At 43.5% G+C, this 12,687-nt stretch overlaps 1 protein-coding gene across 1 annotated transcript in view; it reads left to right on the plus strand.

The window, feature by feature from the left end:
• BAIAP3 (BAI1 associated protein 3) overlaps nucleotides 1–12,687 on the plus strand; it is a 260,632-nt gene that overhangs the window by 114,118 nt on the left and 133,827 nt on the right. The window contains exon 3 of the mRNA XM_030212396.1: nucleotides 11,754–11,841. Within this exon, the coding sequence (XP_030068256.1) occupies nucleotides 11,754–11,841 (88 nt within the window). The remainder of the gene's footprint in view (nucleotides 1–11,753; nucleotides 11,842–12,687) is intronic.

Raw genomic sequence — 12,687 nt, forward strand, 5'->3', positions numbered from 1 at the left:
CTGCGGACGTCTAGTAGCGCTATAAAAATGATAAGTAGTAGTAGTGTTTGGGATTCCGGAATCTTTCTACTGTTGAGATTCTGCACAGAATCTTGCTACTCTTTGGGATTCCGGAATCTTGCTACTCTTTGTCCTTATGCCTTATTTGTCCTGTTTGTCCTAATTAGATTGTAAGCTCTGTTGAGCAGGGACTGTCTCTTCATGTTCAAGTGTACAGCGCTGCGGACGTCTAGTAGCGCTATAAAAATGATAAGTAGTAGTAGTGTTTGGGATTCCGGAATCTTTCTACTGTTGAGATTCTGCACAGAATCTTGCTACTCTTTGGGATTCCGGAATCTTGCTACTGTTTGTCCTTATGCCTTATTTGTCCTGTTTGTCCTAATTAGATTGTAAGCTCTGTTGAGCAGAGACTGTCTCTTCATGTTCAAGTGTACAGCGCTGCGTACGTCTAGTAGCGCTATAGAAATGATAAGTAGTAGTAGTGTTTCGGATTCCAGAATCTTTCTACTGTTGGGATTCTGCGCGGAATCTTGCTACTCTTTGGGATTCCGGAATCTTGCTACTCTTTGGGATTCCGGAATCTTGCTACTCTTTGTCCTTATGCCTTATTTGTCCTGTTTGTCTGTCCTAATTAAATTGTAAGCTCTGTCGAGCAGGGACTGTCTCTTCATGTTCAAGTGTACAGCGCTGCGTACGTCTAGTAGCGCTATAAAAATGATTAGTAGTAGTAGTAGTGTTTGGGATTCCGGAATCTTTCTACTGTTGAGATTCTGCACGGAATCTTGCTACTCTTTGTCCTTATGCCTTATTTGTCCTGTTTGTCTGTCCTAATTAGTTTGTAAGCTCTGTTGAGCAGGGACTGTCTCTTCATGTTCAGTGGTATAGCACTGCGTACATCTAGTAGCGCTATAGAAATGATAAGTAGTAGTAGTAGTGTTCCTGAGCCACACAAAAGGCTAAATATTGGGCAGAGATGTTCTTTCTGTCGTGCTTATTTGGATGCTGGCTTGAGAGATGTTCCTTTGTGCAATTGCTGGGATTTATTTCTATGCAAGATTTCTGCATCTTTCTGAAATGTTGCAAAAGTAAACTGAGGTCCACATCAACTTTTGAATATCCCACAAGGCTGCTTATAATTTGCATTTTAAAGTGTGTTGAATTTGTTTAGTTGGAAGTGTGAAAGTAAGACTGAATGATTCAGACAATCTCTTATGGCCATCTGAGATGTACTTGCAGGATTAATTATGCTATATATCATTGGTGTGTTTTCTTAGCTTTCAATGAGAAACAGCGGTGGACTATCCACCAAGGTGGGGTAATGACAATCTGTCCCCTATGTAGACGTTTTAAAAACAGTAACCATTTAAATCTGGTGGATGCATAAAGCACATTAAAGACTAAGGTGTCACATCCCTTATTGAAGGATCCTTTTACCAAGCTGTGGTAAAGAGGGCCCTGCAGAACTGGGGAGGGGGGTTGTTTTTCCTGCATGTCAGGGCCCTTTTTATCGCAGCAGATAAAAAGTCCCTAAAATAAAATTGCCATGCGGTAAGATTACTCTTACCATGTGGCCATGCAGCGGGAAGCACTTACAATGGCTGCCGAGAGGGGGAGCAGGGGGGACAAAATTCCCCGGGCCTGGACCTCCAAGGGGGAGCCCGGCGCCGGGGTCTCTCTCTCTCTCTCCCCTGCTCAGTTGGGACCCAAGTGACAGGGTGGGGGGTGGGCCTCGGCTCTGCCCCGGGCCCGGTTCAGTCTCTCGGTGGCCCTGGCACTTACCAGGTAAGTAACCGGGCAGCACTGATTACTGCCAGGAAAAATAACCTTACCTCGGGGTCCCGGCGGCAGAAGTGAAAGGTGAGCAGGCTTGGTGCTTCAGCCTTCCCTTCTCTTGTCTTGGCTCTGGTCCCACCCTCATTTCCTGTTTCCGCAAGGGCGGGAAGGCGAGGGCAGACTGGCAGAGGACTGTTGTGGGAGAAGAGGTCGGGCTGGGGTTGGGACTGGCACTCAGAGGGAGGGGGGCCGGCCTGGAACTCGGAGGGAGGGCCGAAGGGAGGGAGGGGCCTGGAACTTGGGGGGAGATGGAGGGGGGAGAGGGAGGAGAGGAGGGAGGGGGGACAGGGGAAGGGGGAGGAGGAGGAGGGGAGGAAGGGGGAGGGGGAATGCACCACCTGTAAAAAAAAAAAAAAAATTCAGCACCCCCAATCATTTTGAAAAGTTGGCCCCTATGCCGCCGGCACCCACGTGGGTGCTGCCAGTATTTCAGCCCCCAGCATGCACCATTTCCAGTGCTAGTGGAAATGTTGAAAAAATATTTCTGCTAGGTGTTACCCGTCAGTAATCGGGCAGCGTCGAGCACTGCCCAGTTACTGTCATGTTAGCGTTGGAGCCCTTACCGCCACCTCAATGGGTAGCGGTAAGTGCTTCCCCCCCTCCCGAAATGGCTGCGCAATAAGTGCGACCTTACTGCACAGCCATTTCATTTTTGCTTATTTTCACCCACTGTGGTAAAAGGGGCCCTAGCATGCGGCAAAACCAGCTGCCGTCGCTAGAACAGGACCCCTTTTACCACAGCTTAGTAGAAGGGCCCTAAATTAGTTAGTCTGTCTATAAGGTACCACCTGCCTCTGGCAACTGTGTAAACATTGCATCCATTGTCCTTATAGAACCTACATGTCATATTGCACATTCTCTGCAGCAGGGACGTAGCCAGACATCAGCGGGAGGGGGGGGCCAGAGCCTGAGGTATAGCCACCTCCCCCTGCCGATGACCCCCCTCGCCACTTTGGACCCCCCAACGACGATGAACCCCCCCCGACACCGCAAAAGCCCTCCCCCGTTGCCGCCAGGTACCTAGTTTGCTGGCGGGGGTCCCCAACCCCCGCCAGCTGAAGAGTCTTCTTCAGCGCCGGTTGACTCTGGCGCCTTCGCTGTGTGATGAACTCTTGACGTCCTGCACCGTGCACGTCCTGTACGTAGCCCCGTGCCAGACGTAAGGCGTCAGAAACAGATTATCACACAACGGAGATGCCGGAGATGACTGACGCTGAAGAAGACTCTTCGGCTGGCGGGGGTTGGGGACCCCCGCCAGCAAACAAGGTACCTGATACGGCAGCGGGGCAGGGGGATCAGCGGCTGGGGGAGGTCAAATGTAGAGGGGGCCAGGACCTAATCTGTGGGGGCCCATGCCCCCGTGGCCCCACGTAGCTACACCCCTGCTCTGCAGCATTACTGTTTCTGTATTTTTATGGTACCTTCATTCTGGTCACCTCACAGACCAATCAAACTATCCATATTAGAAAGAACACAGCAACATGGCTTGTGCTATTCTCACTAGAAAGTCTTTTTCATTCCTCTTTCACTTTGACTTGGAAGGAAGGTAAAACAGGAGTAGTTTGAATATCAGCAGGTGGATGGTAGCAAAGGAATCACACAAGCAGAGAGAGAGAGAGAGAGAGAGACCACAAATGGGAAAGAGTATGTTTTATACAGGGATGGGAGAGGGTATTGTAAAGAGAGTATGATTCATAGAGTGAAGCAAAAGGAAATAAGATATGAAACACGGTGTAGTGAGTGCAATTAGCAGAGTGAGCAGGAAAGGTCATATCATGAGATTAGGGTTAACAGGTAGCTAGACCGTGAATACATTTGAAGGTAAGAGAGAGAAATTTGAAGTGGCATTGTTGTTGCCTGACAGGAAATCAGTAGAGAGCGTGAAGTAAGGCAGTGACGAGAAGGACAGCAGAATTTTGTAAATACCTGAAGCGGTGGGAGTTTTGAGAAAGACCGCTGAGCATTGCGTGACAGAAAGCGTGAAGGAGGCAAAAGAAAAATAAAAAATGGATTTTTCTGATGCTAAGCAGGTGAATGTTGTGCCAGATTATATGCAAAGAGGGATTTGTGAGGGACGTGTAAACCTTTTACCAAGAAGGGAAAAGGCAGAGGAATAGTTGATTCGTGGCTGACAAAACCCAGGGGTAGCGGAAGAAAATCAGAAAGGCTACCCGGGATATAGAGTAGCTCAGTTTTAGATGCATTTGGTGGAAGCTGCCTAGTGTTCAACTCAATGGTTACAATTAAGCTTTAAAAAATTATTGTTCAAAAAAACTGCTGAACTGCGACTAAGTAGGGAGAGATATTGATTATTCAGAAAAAGTGGTTTCAAAATGGGTTTTCTAATTAAGCGGGTTAGAACATTTCTGAGAAGAGCAGCAAGCTGCACAGAGGCATTGTCAAGATTTCAAAGGAAGATTGTCATTTTTTTTCTTTGAAGAAGTAATTTTTCATTGGGATTTTTTTTTCTTTTTTTTGTGTACATGAAAAATTGCAAATGCCTTATCGACCACTGTAAAACTAACATGACAAGGAGATTCACAGCTTAATTAAAAAGAAAATATAGATGCATTTGCAGCACAGCAAGTAAAACCCACCATTATGACATAACGACAAATCTAAATTTCTGGCATTCAGCTAGAGATTAATTCAGTTTATAGGGAAGGAAGACTAAGACCTGAAATGTTGAAGATTTGTATGACTGGTTATAGAATAGTGCAAATCTGGGCCAAACTTTTGCACTGGAGGTTTATACCAGATTTCAGTTGGTGTAACTCTTCATGCCCAAAGTTGGGCGTGAATCCCATTACTACATGCCATTCTCTAGAGGGCATTGATCCCAGAATACCCACTGTAGAATACTGTTCAGCACCAATTTTTTTCGGCACTGAATTTTATTGCAACTTGCTTCTCACTGGTCTCCCACTTAGCCATCTCTTTCCTCTTCAATCTGTTCAAAATTCTGCTGCACGACTAATATTCCGCCAGTGTTATTATGCTCATATTAGCCCTCTCCTCAAGTCACTTCACTGGCTTCCTATCCGTTTCCGCATGCAGTTCAAACTCCTCTTATTGACTTATAAGTACATTCACTCTGCAGCTGCTCAGTACCTCACCACTCTCATCTCTTCCTACATTCCTCCCCGGGAACTCCGTTCACTGGGTAAATCTCTCTTATCTGCACCCTTCTCCTCCACTGCTAACTCCAGACTCCGTTCCTTTTATCTTGCTGCACCATATGCCTAGAATAGACTTCCTGAGCCGGTACGTCAAGCTCCATCTCTGGCCGTGTTGAAATCTAAGCTAAAAGCCCACCTTTTTGATGCTGCTTTTAACTCCTAACCCTTATTCACTTGTTCAGAACCCTTATTTTATCATCCTCACGTTAATATTCCCTTATCTCTTGTTTGTCCTGTTTGTCTGTCCTAATTAAATTGTAAGCTCTGTCGAGCAGGGACTTTCTCTTCATGTTCAAGTGTACAGCGCTGCGTACGTCTAGTAGTGCTATAGAAATGATAAGTAGTAGTAGTAATTTATGTGTGCAAAAATTGTACAAAAGAACAATCACCAAGGTAAACCGCTTGTGCGGAATATGGCATGAAAGTATACATAACTAAGGACTTCTTTTACAAAGCCGCACTAGCAACTGCCGTGCGGTAAATGAGAGGAAACCCATAGGAATTAAATGGGCTTCCTCTCATTTGCCATGCCAGGAATCACTAGCGCGGTTTAGTAAAAGAGTCCCTAATGAAGAAAATAAATGAAATCAATACTTGCTTGAATCTCACTGTTAGCTATTGAACTCAGGAATTATCCCTTGCTGATTTTTAGCACGGGCCCATTCTAATGCAGCTCCTTGGCAGTTAATATGCTATAATTTCCACATTCTAACACGGAAGGGCAGTAAAATGGGCAGGAACCGTGTTTTTACGGTTAACGCGGAGGTGGTAACTCCATATTATTTGATAACTGGACAGATAATATGGAGCAGTTAATCCCATCTCAACAGATGTAGCTCGCTGCATTGCATTGTCTGCCGTTCAGTTAATGTACAATAATAAAACCTTTCTCTGTGTTAACTGAAGAGCACAACATTTAACACAGAGGTTTTGCAGTTACCATGCTACTAAAGTGCATTCAGCACTTAACATGTGGTTAGTGCCTGGAAACAGGCTTCCAAGCGACCAGGTTGATGGGTTTTGCAATAGTTTCCCTGTTTCCATGTGTTACTGAATTTTTCTATCAGAGGGTGTCGCATGAGCAGAAGAGTGTGTGTGTGGGAGCATTAGCCACTTATGCGCTATTTGGCTAATGCAGAGTTATTTATTTACTTATTTATTAGGATCATGTTCCAGGAAATCAGTCTGAGGGACAAAGGTTTTAAGGAGCCCTTTTACTAAGCCGTGGTAGGCTCTACGCGTGTGCAGCGCAGGCCAAAATGAGACTGCTGCCAGACCAGCACGCCCTCCTGGTGGTAATTTCAGATTTGGCGTGTACCCATAACGCCAGGATGAATTATTTATTTATTTCCTCCTACGATTGGCACTTGGCGAGCACCAACCGGTCACTGCACGTGTAGCACGTGAGCCTTTACCGCTAGGTCAGTGGGTGGCATTAAGGGTTCATGCTGGTTTTGGGCACGCATTGGTTTCATTTTTACCACAGGCCATTTTCCTGTCCCATTTTTTAAAAAGCCATTTTTTTTTTTTGGCCATGCAGGCCACTTTTTACAGCACCTTAGTAAAAGGACCCCTAAATGTCTGGCTTCCCGCCAGGACACACTTTGATGTTGGCTCATCAGAGCTTTAGAGTCTAACAATTTGATGTTCGAAATAGAAAACATATACCTGTTTCCCTTCCGTGCGTTTGAAGACCTCTGAGGAAGGCTTTTATGCGGAAACATGGTCAAGACTGTTCACGCATTTGATGGTCAAAAGTGTATGTACTTTTGGAAGACTGTTGAAAAATAAAGGGGTTTTTTTTTTTAGGAACTCTGAACCTTTGTCCCTCAGACTGATTTCCTGGAACACAGCGCTTCCACCTTTTTTTGTCTATCACCGAATCTTAACTATAAGTATTTAGACCAGCTCTGTGACTGGTGTAAGTGCTCAGCCATACTGGGTCAGACCAATGGTCCATCTAGCCCAGTATCCTGTTTTCCAAACAGTGGCCAAGCCAGGTCGCAAGTAACTGGCAAAAACCCAAATCGTGGCAACACTCCATACTGTTAATCTTTATAGAAAAGGAAAGTAGTCACCTACCTGCTTTTATAGAACATGCACCAGTTAGGCACTGTCTAGGCACATGGAGTGGAGGAGTGGCCTAGTGGTTAGGGTGGTGGACTTTGGTCCTGAGGAACTGAGTTCAATTCCCACTTCAGGCACAGGCAGCTCCTTGTGACTCTGGGCAAGTCACTTAACCCTCCATTGCCCCATGTAAGCTGCATTGAGCCTGCCATGAGTGGGAAAGCGCAGGGTACAAATGTAACAAAAATAAAATAGATACTATTGGAGATTCTACATGGAATGTTGCTATTCCACTAGCAACATTCCATGTAGAAGGCTTCTGTTTCTGTGAGTCTGACGTCCTGCACGTACGTGCAGGACGTCAGACTCACAGAAGCAGAAGTCTGCGCGGCCACATTGGTGATCTGCAAGGGCCGACTTCTACATGGAATGTTGCTAGTGGAATAGCAACATTCCATGTAGAATCTCCAATAGTAGCAACAGTGGAGGAGTGGCCTAGTGGTTAGGGTGGTGGACTTTGGTCCTGAGGAACTGAGTTCAATTCCCACTTCAGGCACAGGCAGCTCCTTGTGACTCTGGGCAAGTCACTTAACCCTCCATTGCCCCATGTAAGCCGCATTGAGCCTGCCATCAGTGGGAAAGCGCAGGGTACAAATGTAACAAAATAAAAAAAATTGTTATAGAATTACCCTCCCTAAGTATCCAATACTGCAATTCCTTCTTGTAAAAAAAGTTAACAATTTTGATGTAATAATAATGAGGGGCATTTTCGAAAGAAACGTCCAAGTTGTGATTAGGACGTCTTTGCAAAACATTGAAATCCAGGGGTGGGGAAACCTGTATTTTCGGAAAAAGATGGACGTCAGAGACATCCAAATCCTTAAATTTGGACGTCCCTAGATTTGGACATCCTTGGATCTCGACGTCTCTGACTTTCGGCGATTTTCAAAACCAAAGACGTCCATGTCAAAAACGTCCAAATGCAAGCCATTTGGACGTGGGAGGAGCCAGCATTTGTAGTGCACTGGTCCCCCTGACATGCCAGGACACCAACTGGGCACCCTAGGGGGCACTGCAGTGGACTTCATAAATTGCTCCCAGGAACATAGCTCCCTTTATTGTGTGCTGAGCCCCCCAAAACCCACTACCCACAACTGTACACCACTACCATAGCCCTTACAGGTGAAGGGGGCACCTATATATGGGTACAGTGAGTTTGTGGTGGGTTTTGGAGAACTCACTCCTCCACAAATTTAACAGATAGGGGGGATATGGGCCTTGGTCTGCCTGTCTGAAGTACAGTGCAGTACCCACTACTCCTGGGACCTTCATGTGCTGTCATGGACCTGAGTATGACATCTGAGGCTGGCACGAAATATTTTTAAAGATGTTTTTTGAGGGTAGGAGGGGGTTAGTGACCACTGGGGGAGTAACAGGAGGTCATCCCTGATTCTCTCCGGTTGTCATCTGGTCATTTCGGGCACCTTTTTGTGCCTTAGTCGTAAAAAAAACACGCCTGGGTGAAAAAGTCCCAAGTGTTTGTCAGGGACGTCCTTGCTTTTTTCGATTATGGGTCAAAGACGTCTAAGTGTTAGGCACGCCCAAGTCCCGTCTTCGCTACGCCTCCACGCCCCCTTGAAATTTGGGCGTCCTTGCGACGGACTGCAGTTGGAGCCATCCAAAATCGGATTTTGATTATATAGATTTGGACGTCTCTGTGAGAAGGATGTCCATCTTCCGATTTATGTCGAAAGATGGACATCCTTCTCTTTCGAAAATGAGCCTGAATATGACTTATGTTCTGCAGTTAACCATGGGGTTCTACACTGATTACATTGATTGCGCTACAGACGGATTTGTGATTCCTCAGAGAAGTACAAGAAATCGGCTGTTCATCTAAAAGAAAAATTACATGAAAGAGGTTATCCGAATCGTATTATTAAACATGCATATAAGAGAGCGTTGTTTAACCACAGAGAATATCTATTGGAATCAAAACAACAGAAAATAGAAAAACGGAACACTCCCTGTATTATGCAGTACACATCTCTATCTCCGAAAATTTCAAATATAATAAATAAACATTGGAACATCTTAACCACACATAAGGTATTTTCAGAACAAAAATGCATGGTGGCATACTCAAGAAGAGCCAATTTGGCTGATATTTTATGTCATTCTGATATTTGGACTAACAGAAAATTTGATCTTGTAGGTCACTTTAAATGCAAGAAGTGTATTATGTGTGATGTTATGGAGGAGGTGGATCGTTTCTGGGATCCTATTAAAAATTGTTGGATCAATTTGAAGAACTTGACAGACTGCACTTCGAAAGGAGTGATTTATATGATTACATGCCCTTGCGGGTATAGATATATTGGACAAACAAAACGTATGCTTAAAACTCGATTAAGTGAACATAAGCATGGGATCCAAGCCGGTAAAATGCATATGCCTCTGGCTAAACACTGTAATGAGATGAAGCACTCTTTTGAGCAACTTAAATGCATGATTATTGAGCAGATTATTAACAATGGTAGACGGGGTGACATCTCAAAGGTATTACATCAAAAAGAACAAAGATGGATTTATCGATTACAAACGGTTAGCCCTAAAGGGCTGAATGGCCCTATGGAATGGGCTGCCTTTTATTGATTGGTTCTCAATTGAGGAAGTATCTTTAGTGTTAGGCTTACGATTAAGGAAATACTTATGACGACAGAGGAAGGAGGAGTCTCCCTCTGGGCGTCTTATATAAACATTCACCATTTTGTGGTCATATTAATTGAAAGAGAAATGTATGAAGCTTTCTTATTGTTTCTCCTGATGAAGAAATCGAAACAGTAGGAGTCCTAATCCTGTCGAGGAATTAGAATGAGAAAGAGTGGGAGTTACACGTCGAGGTTAAGAAGTTACTACCATGGATAATTGAAGTGAACTAACTTCTAACGGAGCTTTTTAATAGGCAAAAGCTAAGTGACTATATTTAAATCTGGCAAGTGTATCCCAAAGTTTTTTGATGTTTACATTTTCTTCTTTTTCGTTTTGACCCTTTTACAAGTTTTTTGTGGGGTCGAATTAGGTTAGATGAGCATTTGAACCTGTGTTTATTAAATTTGATAGTCCCATATGCCATAGCGCTGCAGACTTTTCTCTCATTTTGAAATAGGAGAGTTTTTCTCGGCAGTGCTTGGCAGGTGGTGGTAGCCTATGTTGAATGTCAGTCAGTGGTGTCCTAATTTTCTATAAAGGTACCCTGGACGTATGAGGCTATATATATAAAATGTAACAAAATGAAAACATAGTTGTTCATCTTCTCATCTTTTTCCTAATGAGGTAGAGCAATTGGAGTAATTTAGTTTCTGTTATAATATTGCTCTATGCAGTTTTGAAGAGGATTGATTAACTATACAATACCAGAGAAATACAGTTTTTGCTCAAAAAGTCAAGAATGGAAATTAATGCAACAAATCAATCCCTATCACAGAGTACAAAATTTTATAAATGAAAAATTTTGATCAAATTTCTAAAATACGTATAATTTAAGGTGCTCAATAAATAATTCAAAATAGTTTTATCAAATCTAATGGCCTGGAATGATAGCAAAGAATCCAATAGTTTAATCTTCTTCATTCCCCTCAAAGAAGGATAAGTAAATATTTTGGGTAGTCTCTCGGTTCAAATACGAAGTGACTTAATAAATAATGCAGGGCTAAGCCATTTAAAACCTTATATAGTAAATGGGATCTGGCAGCTGTAGGGAGCCAGTGAGTGGTTAACTATGAGGATAATATATGGTCTGTTTTCTTCAAAGACTACATTAATTGCAAAGCCATATTTTGAGTTGTTTGAAGCTTTTATGAAGAGCTGTTTGGAACAACCCAAGTAGATGATATTACAGTAATCCATAAGACTCGATAATAGGGTCTGAACAATTAAATGAAAACGGTCTTGGTCAAAATATTTACATACATGACAAAGGTTACATAAAATTAGAAAAGATCTTTGAATCAGACTATTGACTTGCATATGTAGAGAGAAAGTGAAATCCAAGCAAATACCTAAAGGCTCCTTTTACAAAGGCGTTGAAAAATGGCTTCCAGTAGTGTAGATGCAGGTTTTGGGCACGCGCCAATTATTTTTCAGTACGCCTGTAAAAGGCCTTTTTGGGGGGGCTAAAAATGGACATGCGGCAAAATCATAACTGCCACATGTCCATTTGGTGTCTGAGAGCTTACCGCCAGCCATTGACCTAGTGGTAAAGAATCCAGGCGGTAATGACCTGCACACGTCCGTTCTGCGCGTCTGAAAATAAAAAGTATTTTTTTCAGATGCACATGTTGAATGCACGCCAAAAATGAAATTACTGCAAGAGCCACTCGGTAGTTGGGCGGCAACTCCATTTTGGCTTGTGTTGGACACGGCTTAGTAAAAGTACCCCTAAAATTTTAATGGAGTCCGAGAGTTGATATGTGACTGACCGTTACACTAGCCTCTTCTGTTTGTAAAAGCTGAAGAAGGTGGATGTTATGAACAGAGTTTACAATTCTGTATTTAAGTGGTACCATGGGACAGTTAACAGTAAATTTTATCAGCAATCCAATCATTCACAATTTGTTGTTTAAATATTTTTAAAATTAGACATGAGGCTTTAAAGCTTCTATCTTCCTACAGGGAGGACAAAGGAGATGGGGATTTTTTCGAAAGAATGAGAAGTGTTCTTCAGAAGCAAGAAAATATGCAACGCTGTGGGCGACTCGAGGTACATCCAGCTACTGCACTTGATGTAAAATGTCAATTTTTAATTAGTATCATTTAAAGATGCAAGCTTCTAATATTGCAGTCACTCATAACACACACACTGCACTCTCACAATTCCTGGAAAAATGGCATGTCAGACTTCTTACTATGGCAGTAGCTGTTCTCGGTGAAAACAATCAAGGGTACATCCTTTGAACCATGTGCGGAGATTACTACTTGCTGATCCAAGGTAGATTGTATTTCAGAATGGAATGTTCAGGTTATGAAAGAGTGGAGGAGTTTTGCACTTACTGTACGAAAGTGCCGACATTATTATGTGGTAACTGCACAGCCTGTATGACAGCTGTTGGGAGTGTCCCCAGCTTCTGCCTGTGCTGTTACCGAGAGAGAGAGATTTTTAAGTGTGCTATACATGGATGACCCCTGGTCCACTCATTTGGCTATACATAGGCACTCATACTCACCTGCTCTATGACTAAATGTAGGCACTATCCCATGCTTTTCTGTTATTGATGCTTAATTCCAAACTTAAAAATCAAAAATAGATTTTAAAAATATTGACAATATTCCAATATAAAATTCTAATTACTATTTTCAATTATGCAGTATCTTCTTTCTTATGACAAGAAAAGACCTCAGAACAGTTAGGGGTCCTGTTACTAAGCTGCGGGAAAATGGGCCGTGTGGTCGCAGTGGGAGACATTTATCCCGTGTGCCAGGGCCCTTTTTACCACAGTGGGTAAAATGGCCCCATGGTAAGATAACCCTTACCACGTGGCTCTGCAGCAGGGAGTACTTACCACCGCCCATTGAGGTGGCGGTAAGGACTCCCGCGGTAGCCTGGCAG

The sequence above is a fragment of the Microcaecilia unicolor genome, chromosome 8 (genome assembly GCF_901765095.1).
Source record: "Microcaecilia unicolor chromosome 8, aMicUni1.1, whole genome shotgun sequence".
Taxonomy (NCBI): domain Eukaryota; kingdom Metazoa; phylum Chordata; class Amphibia; order Gymnophiona; family Siphonopidae; genus Microcaecilia; species Microcaecilia unicolor.